Source organism: Lissotriton vulgaris, chromosome 1_1 (assembly GCF_964263255.1).
Source record: "Lissotriton vulgaris chromosome 1_1, aLisVul1.2, whole genome shotgun sequence".
NCBI lineage: Eukaryota > Metazoa > Chordata > Amphibia > Caudata > Salamandridae > Lissotriton > Lissotriton vulgaris.
In genome coordinates this window covers 282,227,930-282,245,611 of record NC_141685.1, presented here as the reverse complement: position 1 = coordinate 282,245,611, position 17,682 = coordinate 282,227,930, and the positions used below count along the sequence as shown (strand labels likewise).

At 46.5% G+C, this 17,682-nt stretch overlaps 1 protein-coding gene across 1 annotated transcript in view; it reads left to right on the top strand.

Moving 5' to 3' along the window:
• Positions 1-17,682, top strand: part of ARMH1 (armadillo like helical domain containing 1) — a 228,530-nt gene that overhangs the window by 89,425 nt on the left and 121,423 nt on the right. The window contains exons 6-7 of the mRNA XM_086952310.1: positions 3,691-3,775; positions 11,952-12,074. Coding sequence (XP_086808436.1) covers positions 3,691-3,775; positions 11,952-12,074 — 208 coding nt within the window. The remainder of the gene's footprint in view (positions 1-3,690; positions 3,776-11,951; positions 12,075-17,682) is intronic.

Here is a 17,682-nt window from a genome sequence, read left to right as displayed (position 1 = left end):
ATGCAAGACTTTCACCCAGCAGATTGATCACAACATTCCTCAAAGTCTCAACAGTTCCCACCGCGGCTACGCAGTGGGCTCTAAAACAGGTAAAGAACCCAACTTGTCCGGCAACCCCAACAGGTCGGCAATGCATGACAGTAGTCTGACGTGGCATGGTGCAAATAGACTGTAGAGGTGGCCCGTAAGTTACCACTGCCTGAAGGTACAATAAGACCCCACCCACACCGGCATACCCAACTAGCCGGGAATTAGGACTCCCCACCCCCCTCCCTAACAGCAACAACCCCAAAACTAAAGATACAATAAAGTTCTGTAGGGGATCACCCATTGGGGACGGAAATCCAGGGGCGCCAAACCTGCCCACCACCTCCTTACTTTCACCCACAGGACGCTAGGGAACCCAGCTACCCTACGTGGGACGGAGGTGGGCGACCAAGCACTTACAGAGTTTTTTTATTTTCTCCAGTGAGATTTGAAACAGTATAAGAAAATGTACCTCACCAAGCATTACAGTGTTCGGTCATGTGGTTAGTTCAGGGCAGCGCCTCCATGGGCCCACCAGAGGCTCAGTTAGTCAGTCTTGTTCAGACATTGGTGACTGTGACCTGGAGCGTTGGATTCCAGCCTGGTCTGTGGATCGTTCTTTCTGGCGGCGCTTGAGAGAAAGTCCTCCACCTGCTGCGGGTTCAGAAAAAAGTGCTGTGAGCCATGATGCGTTATTTTCAGTTTGGCCGGGTAGAGCATGGCATAGGAAATTTCCAGGGATTGGAGTTTCTTCTTCACCCCCGCAAACTTACGGCGGGCCTCTTGTACGGAGGGGGTAAAGTCAGGGAAAAATGAAAGCGTTGTGTTGCCATATGTGACCGTGCCCACCTCTCTCGCTCTGCGCAGCACCGCATCCCTGTCTCTGTAATTGAGGAAGCGAGCAATAACAGGGCGCGGTGCCGCCCCGGGAGGAGGGCGGGCAGCAAGAGATCTATGTGCCCTCTCCACAATGAGGTGCGGGGAGAATGATTCCCTCCCAAACAGTTCCACGATCAGCTTTTCCATAAACACTTCCATCCTCCCTGTGTTGGTTGACTCCGCAAGGCCCAGGACGCGGACGTTGTTGCGTCGGGACCTAGCTTCTAAGTCTTCATTCTTGTCCGCTATTATTTTCAACAGTCTGTCCATCTGCGTGACTTGCTTGGCAGTGGAGGTGGCCCCATCCTCGAGCGCAGAGACCCTGTCTTCCGCCTCCTTTATACGAGTGTCATGGTGTTCGAGTTTAGCGACGACCCCATCCATACGGGTATTGATGGTGTCGATCTTGGCGTCTATCGAGGAGAGACTCTGCCTCATGCCCAGCAGGAGCGTTTTCCAGTCATCTTCTTGGGGCACGGGAGTGGCCGGTCCCTCCGCACCCTCCGACTGTGCCTTGGACGCTTTCTTGTGAGTTTCAAAGGGGATCTTAGATTGCCTGGCGTCGTTGCGGCCCATGTCGCGCCGTGGAGTTCGCGGAGTCGCGGTCTGAGAGGAGGCCAGGGCGTGGGATGGTGTTAGCCGATGTCAGGGGGATGGGAGCCAAAGAGCAGTAAATGCGCGGTACAGCGGGCGCCGGGAAGTCAGGCAGGCGAGCGACCACAGCACCACGTGTTTTCCAGGTACCAGGCCGCAGATGAACTAGCCAGTGGGTTGAATGACAGAGTCAGGGGTCACCACAGAGAGGCAAACCGCCGAGTCCGAGGGTGTGGACCGGCGTTGCAGTAGCCAGGGGGCCCCCAAGTGCGGCCAGTGACCCAGTGAGGGGGGGAGCAGGAAGCCGCAGGCCAACCGCCAGCCGTCCCGCCTCTCAGCTGCGGGGGCGCGGGAGGGGGGAGAGGGGGGTGTACAGTCGTGCACTTCAGGAGCCCACCCTGAATGTCCAAACGTGCAGCGCGGGGGAGTGAAGCCCGTACCTTGTGCGTAGCTCCTCAGGAGGCCCTCCTCGAGAACAGGCTTCCCGCCGCACACCACGAGCGGCCCACGGAGAGCGCCTCGTGGTCAGGAGCAGGTGAGCGGAGAGGCAGAGGCGGGGGGGGGGAGCAGAGCGCTCCGGCCCCTCCGTCCGGTAGTGCAGTGTCAATCCACAGGCGGCTGGGCACTCTCGTGGTTTCAGGCGCAGCCCCAGCAAGCGTGGCAGCCGAGCGGGAGCCTGTCTCCGCAGTGTCGGGAGGCTCCAATCACAATAGGGGCCGGCGGCCGGAGCATGCAGGCCCGCAGGTCCGGAGCGGGCAGGCCCCAAAGCACCGGCCTGTCCTGCGAGCCAGATCCGTTCACTTTGAGCGACCTCTCCAGCAGCATCGGTCGGCGCCAGGCAAATGCATCCGCAGCTCCCGAACCCCTCGGCCGATCGGGAAGATTGTGGCACCGATGGATTCACCACAGTTCAGGGAGCACTCCGAGACCATGCAGGAGTAGCCACACTGGAGAGGATGTTGGAGAAGTGGTTGTAAGTGCTCAGTCAGTCGGGAGCCTTACAACGGTGCGGCCATCTTGGTTTGGCGCCACCTAGCGCCCCGATTTGTCACTCTTAGTTGGTCGGTTGACATGGCTGGCTTTTAAGAATTACCTCAATTGTGTTAGACATTAATGTTATTGTAATACAAATCTGTGAGATGTTACACACTGATTGTGTCTTTGTTTGCCAAGTTAGCTAGGCCTTACTGTGGATGCTGGATTGAATTCGAACTTTGCATTGTGGTAATAAATGTGTTAATGTATGGTTAGTTCTACACTTGTTCCAAATACAAAGTTTCATGAATTTACATTTATTTTCACTGGCATGTTCTAATATATGTATTATTATCAAATATGTGAAGTTGTAGAGTTGTGTTCTCTGGCCTTGCTGTCTATGTGCAAAGAAAGGTACTAGAAATATAGGTATCTGTCTTGCAGCCTGCCTTTCAACACCCTCCTGCATAAGACAAATAACACTAATTACAAAGGAACCAGCATTATGGACTATAGGAACTCCCTCTACACCGGGAATCACCAAGTAACTCACTAGGGGACTAGCAACCATCCAGAACTCAAAATACAGACTCATCCTCAAGCTCCCACACAGAACTCACATCACACCACCGCTCAGGGAGCTCCACTGGGCCTTGATACACAAATGTGATACTTTAAAACTCCTCACACACACACATTGAAGATACTACACAGCACGTACCCCACATACCTGTGATCAGTCTCATCTCTTTCCACCAACCACTCAGACAGATCAGGAGGACGACATTCTCTTACATCGCTCCTAAAGCTTGGAGCGGCCCCCCACTTCACTTCAGAGCCTCCTCCTCTCTTCTTGAATTCCACAAAAATCTGCAGATCTGGCTTTTTAATTAACCAGCCTACAATAGGCAGGGCTAGCCAAACACACCTGCTCAGTCCTAGGATACCCTCACCAGTGATATGCACTTTTCAAAATACGCATAACATAATGTAACATAACAAAACAGGAGAAGTGAAAGCACTTCTTTCAGACTCTATAAACATCAGAGATTTCTGGCCCTCTTTTTGTTTCCTTTGCTCCTCTGTATACACCACTCCTTACATTTAAGGGCTCCAAAACCTTCCAAATCATTTATGTCATCATTCTATAGCAGCCTGGAAACATGTTTGCTTGGCAGTTCTAACTTATAGATTAATGTTGTGTCTTTTACATAGGCGATATTGAAGACAGCTTCTCCATGTATCGTGGACCCTCTGCTAGGTGTTTTACAGACCATGCACTTGGAAGTGCAGTATGAAGGTAGGAAGAAACCTACAGCAAGCATTGTGCATAGTTTCCTTTCTTAAATGGGGTTCCGAAAGCGTTGTTGTAGGGGGTAGCGGACTTACATGCAGCAGGGTAGGCTATATTAGAAATGAGTGATTGACTATAGGAATGCATAGTAAGGCATCTACAGATGTATTTTTTACTTTAAAAAGTATACAATAAGACTAATATTTTCAAGAAACGTAATACCTTTGAGGCATCTATTAAAGAAAGTTATAAGAATGATAATGAAAAATTTCAATATAAAAGATCATGTTAGTGGCTATGCACATTAGAATTTTAGAGGACCAAATTGATGCAGTGCTGCAATATTGAGATAAGTTGTTCCATCTAAGTAAAGTCACAATGCATGTTTGCAATCTACTTCTTAACCAGGCCAAGTAGTTAAAGCTACATGTGTAACTAATAGCAGAAATTGTGGTTATTATCTCAAGAGTGAACTGCTTGTAAACGATGCACTATACACACATCCCCGCAGGGTATTCTATCAACCACACTTGTCTCTAGTTTCAACTATTATAACAATGATTTCAATCAAATTATACACAAACAGTTTTTTAGTTTTTCAAACAACAACAGAAAATCAATCGGATGAAGAACATCTTTTGTTTAATCGAAGTTTTCTTGTCTTGTGATTGATTCTTCAATCTTGGTACATTACTTCATGTACATACATCTTTTCAGTAGCTCCCAATGCATTTCGGTATAGCAATACCTTCGTCAGGGGATGCTCTAAACAAATACAACAATGATAATCAGAATCGTCAATGTGGGAGCCCCACGCTCCACCGCAAAATCAGTTCTCATTGTTTGCAAGTTTGTCAAAACGAGTGCCAACTTAGTATTGCCTCCACCACTGTGCTTAAAAACTAAAATTCACCACGTGTGACACTGCACACAAATCCAAAAAATGTGTCCAAAATTGTACCTGTCTTAATGTCGTAAACAACTGTGCTGCGTTTCATAAGTTGTTCCTGGATAATAAAACGCTGAGGTAACTAATGAGGTAACTAATGCACCAGACCATGTCATTCTAAACAAAAACTGTATAGAGCTAAAACCAACCGCCGCCTACCTCTACAAATGACTCTTGTTCCCCAAGGTGAAAAACATCAAGTAGTCCTCTTCCTAATGTCCTATTTCTGAAATGAATACACATAACGTTTAGTACCACGCTAACCCAAGTGTTAGTCTCCCACCCACAGTGGTGGAGGCAATACTAAGTTGGCACTCGTTTTGACAAACTTGCAAACAATGAGAACTGATTTTGCGGTGGAGCGTGGGGCTCCCACATTGACGATTCTGATTATCATGTTCTTCATCCGATTGATTTTCTGTTGTTGTTTGAAAAACTAAAAAACTGTTTGTGTATAATTTGATTGAAATCATTGTTATAATAGTTGAAACTAGAGACAAGTGTGGTTGATAGAATACCCTGCGGGGATGTGTGTATAGTGCATCGTTTACAAGCAGTTCTCTGTTTGGGTTAAATGTTATGTTACTGACTTGAGCCAGTCAGATCAAACGATAGCACCTAAAAATAAGGACCACTAGATTCGCTTTCATATTAAAGGAGTGCAGGGTGTCAAACCTCACATACAGATTTATTATCTCAAGAGTACCAGATCTTTTCCATATAATTGTTTTCATTTTGCAAAGGATAGGACCTACATTAGATATGAGATAGAACTTTACCGTTTTTAATCAATGCACAGTGTACATTTTTACTATGTAACATTCACAAGAACGCTATCCTTTTTCAACAGGACTTGACACGTTCCCACTGACCTATGAATTAAGAAATACTGACCCTTTTTAGTGCATATTTGCTCAACGGCAATGTAACTATATTTTTAGCTGCATTATTCAGGCACTTTTCCAGCATATACAAGTATAGTGGCTTTGTTGAGAAATGAAGCACAAAACTGCAGAACACGTCAGGTATGGGAACACAGGGAGAGAAATATTGCGGGAAATGGTATAGTCATAAGTTCAGTTTTTAATATAAAATCTGGTCCTTCGGTGGTCATATCACTGGAAATGCAAGATTTGAAAAAAATCTTATTGTGTACGGGTGCTCATTGAAGACAAGTTTCTATGGCCTGGAATCTAGGGAATGCTAAAATGATTGTGGTATTTTAATGACCTCTGCTAGTAGTTTTATGTCAAGAAAGTTAAATAGAGGCAGTTGCCAGAAAAATAAAAAAAGAAAGTTCCTAAGCAGAAAGTCAAGTCAAGTCAGAGAATTTATATAGCGTACTACATACCCGGAGGGTCTCAAGGCGCTTAAGGAGGGGTGGGGAATTACTTGTCAAATATCCACGTTTTAAGTTGCTTTCTGAATGCTAGGTGGTTCTGGGTAAGGCGAAGGTAAGTGGGAAGTGAGTTCCAGGTTTTAGCTGCCAGGTAGGAGAAGGATCTACCTCCCATGGTGGTTTTGTTGATGCGAGGTACAGTGGCAAGGGCTTGGTTGGAAGATCGTAGCTGGCGGGAGGGGGTGTAGAAGGACAGTCGTGTGTTGAGGCATTCTGGTCCGATTTCGTAGAGTGCTTTGTGTGCGTGGATTAGGAGCCGGAAAGTGATCCTCTTATTGACGGGAAGCCAGTGGAGGTTTTTCAGGTGACCAGAGATATGTTCTTTACGCGGGATGTCTAATATGAGCCTGGCTGAGGCGTTTTGGATTCGTTGGAGTTTTTTCTGGAGTTTAGCGGTAGTACCGGCGTAGAGGGTGTTTCCATAGTCCAGTCGGCTCGTGACCAGAGCGTGGGTGACCGTTTTCCTAGTTTCGGTGGGGATCCAACTAAATGTTTTTTTGAGCATGCGAAGAATGTTGAAGCAGGATGAGGAGACGGCGTTGACTTGTCTGTTCATTGAAAGTGAGGAATCCAGGATGACGCCCAGGTTCCGTGCGTGGTCTGTCGGGATGGGTGCTTTTCCAAGGGCTTCTGGCCACCAAGAGTCATCCCATGCGGAGGGGGAGGTACCTAAGATGAGGACTTCTGTTTTATCTGAGTTCAGTTTCAGACGGCTGTGTTTCATCCATTCGGCTACTTCTTTCATTCCTTCGTGTAGGTTAGTTTTGGCGGTGCTAGGGTCCTTGGTGAGTGATAGGATCAGTTGAGTGTCGTCCGCGTAGGAGATGATGTTGAGGTTGTGTTGGCGGGCGATGGCCGCGAGGGGGCTCATGTATACGTCCTTATGCAAAAGCGGAACCAGTCAAGTCCTTGGGCTGATCTCCAGAGCCCACAAAGTACATACAACAGATCTTCCAGACAGCGCAAGCACGGTCTAGGGTCGACCTAAAAATACTGGATAACAAATACCTAAACCTACAACCGAGAACTATGGGGAACAATACTGGATAGCACATACCTAAATCAGCAAGGTAGAACAATTGGAAAAAAATAAGAGAATATCCTTGGGCCACATTCAACCATGCATTCTGTTCTTATCAAATCCAGTGGGGAGGCCACTATTTTCGAGGGCCAGACTCCTAAACCTCGAACAGCAGATTTGAACAAAAAATGGGAAATATGAAGGAAATCTAAATTGTTCTCGTAATGGCAAATATAACCCTTTGCTCTTTTCTGAGTATTATAAACATCTGTAAATTAGTCAGAGAAGGATGACAGAAGCAAACATTTGTAAAAGATAAGAGATTTATTAGCAGATCAGTATGAACAAACCACAAGGAAACAGATTTTTACCTAAAGGAGGCCTTCTGTCGTTGGTAAGAAAAAAATAGACAAGTAAGGAATTACCTTGCAGACGGAATTAAAAAAACAATGTAGGATAGAACGAGCAACCAAAGACTAAAAGAGCTTTAATACTCAATAACATGTTGAAATGAGGAATAACTATTTGTATAGAAGTAGTATGAACTCTCAGAAAAATGTATGTATGCAAAAATGAGTGAATAATACCAAATATTGCGCATAATTTTGACATGTAGTAAGTGACCCGATTACCCTAAACCTGTGTGAATCAGCTCCTTGTCTGTAGAAATTGTAACTCCATCCAACTGGGAGGAATCCTTAATGGTTCCTATTTTTAAAATGACCTCATTGAATTATCGTTGTCCAGCATGTCCTGCCCAAGCAGCAAAAACTTTGTTTGAGTCATTTTTGGGTACCAAAAATTGGGTATATTCCCCTCTATACAAACCAACTTATGTAAACCACAGTCCATTACATGTCCATCTCAACCAGAACCCATGCTTATCTTGCACAGAAGCTCGCCATCTTTTGTGGATCTCTGCACACTTGCAGCCAAGACACCATCCGACTGGACACTAAGGGGCTCATAACGATGGCAGGCAGACATCAGTCTGCCCGCCATTGTTGCGGTGCTAGGTCCGCCCATCAGACGTGCGACCGTCCCACCCCACATATTAGAATGTGCCCACCATAGTGGCAGGCCCCACGCGGTGCCTGCCACTTGGTGCATAGATATGGTGGGGGGGGGGTACCATGGATACCCCCGCCAGTGCACCCCCACACACTCACACAGAAGGGGCCTGCAACGGGCCCCCGAGTCCAGCCTCTACCTGTCTTTTTGCGGCAGGATGACCGCCGCAAAAAGACAGGCGGAAAGGGATTTCGTAATCCCTACGGTGGTACCTGCAATGCACCGCCGCAATGCTGCCCTGTGTCCTGGTTCCGCAAGGTGGGCAGAAAAGGATCGCCTTGCGGAACCGTGGCAGAACCGCCACGGACACATTGGGATTCCGACCGCCATCCTAATTTGGCGGTGGGAATTTCCTGTGTGATGGCTGAAGGACCCCCACCGCCTGCCCGGCGGTGGCTATTCTTCTACCATCATAATGAGCCCCTAAGATGTGTCAAAAAAGAGATAGCAGGCTTTTTCCATCTAAACACCCAAGATCTGCAACAACATTGCCTTATCCATCAAGAATGACCCAACGCTGCTTCAGTTTAGGAAAGATTTGAAGAAGAGCCTCTTTAAAGAACACAACATTGTAATGCAGCAACAAACCAATAACCAGCTACTTCTCTTGCCACTCGTTGACTGTATGCCTTTGATCCTGTATAGTGCTCCACTGCCACTGCTTAGTGCGCACTACACAAACACCACAAACTATCTCCCTGGTTTATCTTTATTGATTAGATTTCTGTTGCACATATGAAAGCTAACCCTCCACTTGACTGTGCGTACTTAGATTTAGAAAGCACATTTGATACTATTGGCAGATTGTTTCCCTGTTCCAAAAACTCTAAATTAAGCATTCAGGAAGGGATTCTGAGGGAAGTCACTCCGTTAAAAGACCAAATATTTCATTTGCATTGTAATAGGCACAGAGACTTATGAAGAAGGTACCTGTCTTCACAGGAGTAAAATAAGGCTGTATGTTGGTCCCACTTTTACATAATTTGTTTAGTTTGGACCAATTAAAGATATTTCCATAAAATAGGCTAGTCCCACATAGTAAAATCGGTATTTTGCGGAACCCAATGTACCCTTGGAGGCTTGGGCTATGATATAAATGGTAAGAGAAGCCAAATTCTTATTCGAGGTAGCAAACAACTGCCTAGTACCATGTACTGGATCTATGGTTGCTGCTGCAGATGAAGTACTGTAATATAGGAAAATTAATTTCCTTTATTTGATTCTTGGACCAAGGACTGCGCCAATATAGATGAATGGCTGCAAAATGCTGTGTTTATATATAAAATCTTAATCAGGTAGCGGCGTTACTGCTTTGAGCAAAACAGCACGTTGCATATTACAGTACTTCATCTGCAGCAGCAACCATAGATCCAGTACATGGTACAAGGCAGTTGTTTGCTACCTCGAATAAGAGTTTTGCTTCTCAGCCATAATTGTTCTCGTCCTGAAGATGGTCTGATGGACTACAGCCGAACAGACCGAAACGTCGACCTCATCTTCTATTCCTAAGAAACTTTGTAATCTTGAAGCAATACATATTCTCATCAAGAGATTTGTTGCTTATGACTTAATAGGAATAGTTGCTTAATCATGTACTGTTAGGCCATTTTGATTTTGCTTCTTTACTTGATTCTGTGCTGAATGATTTTATTCTTTTGTACTTCATTTACAAACAAAATATATAAAGTAAGATATATTTTTCAAACTACTAGGTTCTCCTATGTTTTTCATGTTAAGATATCTTTTTGCTTGATGTTCTCTAAAGACACTTTGGCGTTTGTTCCGTTTGGACTAACTCCCTGATTTATCTTCGAATAACAAAATATTGTTGTGAATCAAATCCCTAGTCCCACATAATGGCACTCTTATGCACATTACTTGGGTCTCATCTTTGTAATGCCCTCTCACGAGTTGGCTCATCTACACTCTGCAACAAGCCTGCCCACTCAGAGCACCCGGTGCGTCCAACCCTCTCCTCTTGTGCGGAACCAGGCTAGCGCTCTCCGCATGCCACACCATTACAGATAAAGGGTATTCCTTTCCAGCGCATGCCACACCATTACAGATAAAGGGTATTCCTTTCCAGTGCATGCCACAACATTACAGATAAAGGGTACTCCTTTCCAGTGCATGCCACGTCATTACAGATAAAGAGTATTCCTTTCCACTGCATGCCACACCATTACAGATAAAGGGTATTCCTTTCCACCGCATGTCACACCATTACAGATAAAGCGTATTCTTTTCCAATGCAGATACACTGGAAATACCAGAGATCTTGCTCCCCACCACCAGCTTGCCACTCCTGTGGGTGTCTGAAAGGGAGGAAAGCCTGGTCGTTTTGAGACAACTGTGGATCCTTGTAATCCAGGGTTCAATCATTACGTGAGCTGACACTTCTACTTCAAAGTCTGCTCCGATGATGGGCCCTCGCATGCCTCAGAGCACTCCAGGACCCCAGAAATTAAGCCGAACTGGAACATTTGAGAAAGTCATCTTGGTGTTTGGCAAATTTGGCTTCTCACCCCCTTTAATGGATTCTAAACTCTATTGTTTCTATGTATGTTTTATAACCAATTCAAAGTAATTTATTCTCTGCTATGTTTGTATGTACAAAATGTGGATGTATGACGTTACAACGCATACTTTTACCACGCATACCATTACAACGCGGTATTTACAACGCATACAGTTACAACGCATAGCGCTTAGAGGTGCTGGATAGTGGTAAGTATAATTTTATATTCCAACTCCAGTCCCCGTGGACACTAGGGAAGGTGTTGGATATAAAATTATACTTATTCCCTATCCTAGAGCGCCCCCCAGCGCAATGCGTTGTAATGGTATGCGTGGTAATGCCTGCGTTGTAGTGGTAGTGCGTGGTAAAAACTTCGTTGTAAACGTTGTATACCACAAAATGTTTTCTTTATTTTAAACCAAAATAAACTGTTCTTGAAGTGAATAAGCTGAGGCAAACAGCAAAGTAGGCTCCATCAATATTCAAAGAGAGGGAGAAAGGCATATCATTAGGTCCTGGCTCCTCCTGCTGCCAAATTGTAAAAACAAGTACGAATTTTGGGAAACCCACAGAGAACATTTAAGTAAGAAATGCAATGAACTTATATACTATATAATACACTTTACTGGAGATTGTTTGCATACTCCTTTGGCCTTCCTAAAAACGTGGCTTGGTTTGACTGTTTCCTCAGCTTAACTAGGAGTTCTTTGATTGCTAGTTAGAGCACATTTTCCCAATACACCGTCCCACCCCATTCAAATTCCCTGAGACTTCAATATTGGTGAGATCCCACTCATTTACCTGAAATTTTGCTGGTCCTGACCACTGCTGTGCACCCTCTTCCTTGAGCTCAAGACCCTGACATTAAAAATGGTGGGATAGTGAGGATGCACAGTAGTTAGTGATATATCATTGACCGTGTAAACTCATAAAGGAGGAGGCATTGCTAACGGGCCGAGGCGTGACTGTAGGTTTTCTCCTGTAGGTCTTAGAAGGACAGATCTGCTAGAGAATATGATGGGCTTAATCAGGTGCTGATCATTGGCAATCTGTTAGTAACTTTTCTCTTTCCTGAAACAAAAAAAATTACTAAAAGGTCAACTGAAGGTTAGATGAGGTGGGATAGTGCTGTGACACCATCCCTTTATCTCTGAACCCTCCTGTTGTAGAACAGAGATGCATTATCCTGAGTGACAGCCCTCATGCTGCATGTTTTGGTTTCAGCGCTGCAGCTGATGAAGGACCTGATGCAGTATGATGTTCGCTTGGCCTTGTTGAGTGGCCTTGTAGCGCTGCTGAAGCCTTCCACCAAAGATAGCAACACTATACTGGCTAAGATTCTGGAAGGTAAGACATGATGATACGTGTTCTGTCAGTTATCTGCGATGCATTTCACATGTATGTTTGATTGGGTACCACAGGGCTGACACAAATGTGTGACTTTGGGGAAGGAGGGACGTAGCAGCAGGGTCTGTTTGCCATGGGCCCTGCACCTTGAAAGGGCTTTGCAACCACACCTGTGCAGAGCATGTTGACTGCTTTCAAAAGTCGAGCTGGGTCTTTTCTACCTGTAACTCACCTTTCTTGGTGTTTACCATTTGAGTTTCCCAGCATGCATGAAAGGTTACATGCTTCCATCTTCTAAAGCGGAGAGGTCCCCAGGGCTGCCAATCTCAGTGAGTGCTGGCAGCACATTAGGCCCATACCTCTCAACATTTCAGAACAACTTGGGGACTGAACGCAAGCCCAGCAGACCTTTGACCCCAACCACATCATAGAAAGTGACATCAGATGGTCTTTGTTACCTAACCAGAAGGCACTCATGTTATCAACCTGCGATGGATGACTGGTGAAGTCTTCCGACTGGGTAATAGATGAATCAAGAGAACAACTGACAATCTATTTTGAGTGGAATGAAAGTGTCACCCTACCTCAATGAAGACAGGGGCATGTGGACAGATATAAGGTCAGTTGCTCTGCACTACAGGATCGTATTACCCCACACATTCAATGTGTGGGGTAATAAGATCCATAAGTACCCCAAAGTAACTCTACACACTGTATATGAGAAGTATACTCTGTAACTGGTTGTACCTGTACCTTTGTGTGTTGTCCACTATGTAGACAAGGGATTGTCAGAGAGCCTAATTAAACAGCGCTGCATTTGGAGGTGGTGGAATGCCCATGACCATGGTGGGGACGGGAGCTCCGGCACTTGGCACCCCTGTAAAAAGAAAAGCAATTCCCTCAGGTCAAACACTGATATCGAGTGTGTGTCGGTCTTTGCCCTGCTGTGAAATGTTTGCAAATCACCAGGGATCCATTGCACCCTGCTTTCATGTGTCTTAGGCGGATCCTCCAAAGTCTATTGGGATTTTTAGGCACACGGTGAGAGAGTGACCAATGAAAGGGCCACTGTTTATGGGTGCCTCATCTGTAGCAGATGTGAACCCACGGAAGACAACAGAAGTTGCAGGGCCACAGCTGTCAGTGATACCTCCATCGGCTTCAGCTGACATCCATGCTCTTGTGGATGACCGACACTGATACAGAGCTCCCAACAGATGGACTATAGGGTTCTCCATTGGGTCTAGTTGGATCAGTAACTGTGCGTCTTCAGCTTACACAAAGACACAGATATGGAGCTGATAGAGCAGCTTCACCAAAGTGTGGCCACTGCTAACCGCCGGAGGTCTTGATGGAATAACCTCTGATACTGTGATCTGTTTATTTTGTGTGCATCATCCGGTTTGGAAGGAGTATTCTCTGGTACTGTAATCTGTTTATTCTGTGTTCATCATCGGGTCTATAAGGAGTAACCGGTCTAGAAGGAGTAACTTCTGGGACTGTGATCTGTTTATTCTGTGTTCATCATTAGTTCTGGAAGGTACAACCTCTGGTACTGCAAACGGTGTATTCTGTGTTCATCATCAGGTCTGGAAGGAGTAACCTTTGGTACTGTGATCTGTTTATTCTGTGTTAATCATCGGGTCTGGAAGGAGTAACCTCTGGTAGTATGATCTGTTTATTCTGTGTTCATCATTGGGTCTGGAAGGAGTAACCTCTGGTACTGTGATCTGTTTATTCTGTGTCAGCATATGGTCTATAAAGAGTAACCTCTGGTACTGTGATCTGTTTATTCCGTGTACAGCATAGGGTCTATAAGGAGCAACCTCTGGTAGTGTGATCTATTTATTCTGTGTTCATCATCAGGTCTGGATGGAGTAACCTCTGGTACTGTGATCTGTTTATTCGTTGTTCATCATCGGGTCTGGATGGAGTAACCTCTTGTACTGTGATCTGTTTATTCTGTGTTCATCATCAAGTCTGGATGGAGTCACCTCTGGTACTGTGATAAGTTTATTCTGTGGCCATCATCGGGTCCGGATTGTAGTCTAGTTCCTATATTCCCAGTAGGCTCTGCGCATTGGAATAATATATCCTATAAATGTGACGTAGGACTTAGGTCGACTAGGTCACTATCGAATATATTAGACTTAATAGTGAGTGCCAGCTAGATCAGAGGTACCTAGAAACTTTCTCGAATATAAAAGAAGGGATTAGTTTCTGACAACCGCATAAACATGACAACTTTGTTCCCCCAAGAATAAAACTGATCTTCAGAGTCGTGTAAACAATAGATAGATATTTTACTCAGTCAATCGTGCATGCTTCGTTTCACCAGAGGTGCAGAGAAATAGAGAGACGGGCGTTTCCAATAAAAGTATAGATTGAACAGTCTTCTTTCTCATGCAGAAGAAATGAACTGCTACAATCGTAATACTGGCTGTAAAGTATAATGCGTATAGCAAGAAGAGTATTATGAAATAATACTGTAAAAGCATGGTATGGTTTCTAAGCCATAAAATACATACATAAATAACAAAGACTAAAAGTACTCAACTGGTGATTCTAAAATACGCCTACCCCGATGTACCTAACCGTAGTCTAGTACGAGGGAAGAAGTAAGTATGTGTTTAGTTTCTTTGCCAAGAATCTGTTCAAGATTTCTCTTAGGGTCTAATCAGCTCCGTACCAAGGCAGCCTCTCTATCAGTGCATCAGCTGGAGGGTCGGCTTCCTTCTGTACTTGCTGTAGCGAGATGCGTCGGGCAAGTATATAGTCGGACTGCTCCAAACCACTGTGTGTTTGCTAGGGCAAGTGTAGGCATATTGATACCTTGAAGGTGCCTGGATTGACGTAAGGTCGGACATAATAACGTCACCAAAGAACGGTAGTTTTTTGAGAACGCCATGATTTTCAGGACAAATCAATATTCAAGAAAGGGGATGTCCCTGACTGCTGAAGCCGAGTTTTCCAAGAAATCGTTGTGGCTTTTTGGAACTAGTGGAAGTAGCCATGCCGTATTTGGTCTGGATGGGTTATGTCTAAATAGGGGTATGATTTTTATGCCTATATAAGGGTAATGTGAATTATACCTATATAAGGGCATGAATCGGTAAAATTACACAAGGGTCCTAAAATGCTATACAACTGGATGGAGTAACCTCTGGTACTGTGCCTGTTTATTCTGTGTTCATCACCATATCTTGTACTGCAAACTGTGTATTCTGTGTTCATCATTGGGTCTGGAAGGAGTAACCTTTGGTACTGTGATCTGGTTATTCTGTGTTCATCCCCCCGTTCCGGTCCGCGGCCACCGAAGTCATATGCGGCGTCTCGCAAGGATCCTCTCTCAGCCCCACCCTCTTCAACGTCTACAAGAGCCCCCTCGCAGCCATCGCACGCCAACACAACCTAAACATCATCTCCTACGCAGACGACACCCAGCTGTTCCTTTCCCTCACCAACGACCCCGCCACCGCGAGAGCCATCCTCCAGGAAAGAATGAAAGACGCCGCGGAATGGATGAAGCTCAGCCGTCTAAACTAAACTCAGACAAGACGGAAGCCCTCATCCTGAGAACATCCTCCTCTGCCTGGGATGACTCCTGGTGGCCCCCTGCCCTGGGCACCGCCTCCAAACCAACGGATCATGCACGCAACCTGGGCTTCATCCTGGACTCCTCCCTCACGATGACCAAGCAAGTCAACGCCGTCTCGTCATCCTGTTTCAACACCCTGCGCATGCTCCGTAAGATCTTCCAGTGGATCCCCACCGACACCAGGAAGACGGTCGCACAGGCCCTCGTCACCAGCCGACAGGACTACAGGAACACCCTCTACGCTGGAACCACAGCCAAACTCCAGAAAAGACTCCAGCGCATACAGAACGCTTCTGCACGACTCATCCTGGACATCCCCCGCCACATCCACATCTATCCCCTGCTGAGAGACCTGCACTGGCTCCCCGTCAGCAAGAGGATCTCGTTCAGACTCCTCACCCACGCACACAAGGCTCTCCACGACATGGGCCCCAAATACCTCAACAACCGCCTCACATTCTACACACCCACCCGCCAACTCCGGTCCGCCAGCCTCGCCCTCGCCACCGTCCCACGCATTCGCAGATCCACCGCCGGAGGAAGATCCTTCTCCTACCTGGCGGCCAAGACATGAAACTGCCTCCCCACCCACCTACGTCTGACCCAGGACCACCTCTCCTTCAGGAAACAGCTCAAGACCTGGCTCTTCGAGCAGTAGCGGCTCCCCCTCCACCCCCCCCCTTCCTCCCCCCGTCCCAGTGCCTTGAGACCCTAACAGGTGAGTAGCGCGCTATACAAATCTGTCTGATTGCTGTTCATCATCGGGTCTCGAAGGAGTAACCTCTGGTAGTGTGATCTGTTTATTCTGTGTTCATCATTGGGTCTGGAAGGAGTAACCTCTGGTACTGTAATCTGTTTATTCTGTGTCAGCATATGGTCTATAAATAGTAAACTCTGGTACTATGATCTGTTTATTCCGTGTACAGCATAGGGATTCTTTTCAAACAATCGAGCGCTCTGAGCTCGCTACGACTTAACGCTGAGACCAAGTCAGGCTCCCTCTTCGGGGTAGAAGGTAACCAGAGCACCACTTGAATCGCCGACGGAAGTTCTCTTCAGGGCTTCCTAGCTGATTTTAGCGCACTGCACTTTACCTGACAATTTTAATGTTTTAAAACTGTTTTGCACTTACTGTTCTCCTGTGCCCTGGCGTGTTCCCCGGTCCACCGCTGAAGGATCAGATTGAGTGGAGGGAACCAGCGCCACAGCCGGAAGTGTCCCCCTACCACTTCCGGTTGCCACGAAGGTTAGCTGTCTAGCTGCTCGCCTTCACCCTGCATAAAAGCCCTGATTATTGCACAGTAGAGTTGGATTCTTTTCAAACAATCGAGCTCTCTGAGCTCGCTACGACTTAACCCTGAGACCAAGTCAGGCTCCCTCTTCGAGGTAGAAGGTAACCAGAGCACCACTTGAATCGCCGACGGAAGTTCTCTTCAGGGCTTCCTAGCTGATTTTAGCGCACTGCACTTTACCTGACAATTTTAATGTTTTAAAACTGTTTTGCACTTACTGTTCTCCTGTGCCCTGGCGTGTTCCCCGGTCCACCGCTGAAGGTTCAGATTGAGTGGAGGGAATCAGCACCACAACCGGAAGTGTCCTCCTACCACTTCCGGTTGCCACGAAGGTTAGCTGTCTAACTGCTCGCCTTCACCCTGCATAAAAGCCTATGCCCTCCCTCTCGCGCAGCGGACGCGCGCAGCGGGCGCGCCGATGGCGCGCCGAAGGGAAGCCCGTCTGCGCCGAGACCGGGCCCAGGGCCTCCCCCCCTGGCCCAACTTCACTGCCACAGAACCATTCACGCTTAACCTACTCTGCTTCCCAACTCATAGCGCTGAATACCTCCTCACGCTCACTTCATCCTCCTCCTCAAGCTCTCATCTTTGAACCACACGCAGGACCTTTTTATTGTCCTCATTGCACCGTCGAACCCCCTGCCCCTGGCACTCCCTCCCGCCGCCTAACTCCTAACCCCCCCAAACCCTTTCTTGCTGCCCTCATCAACGCCCGCTC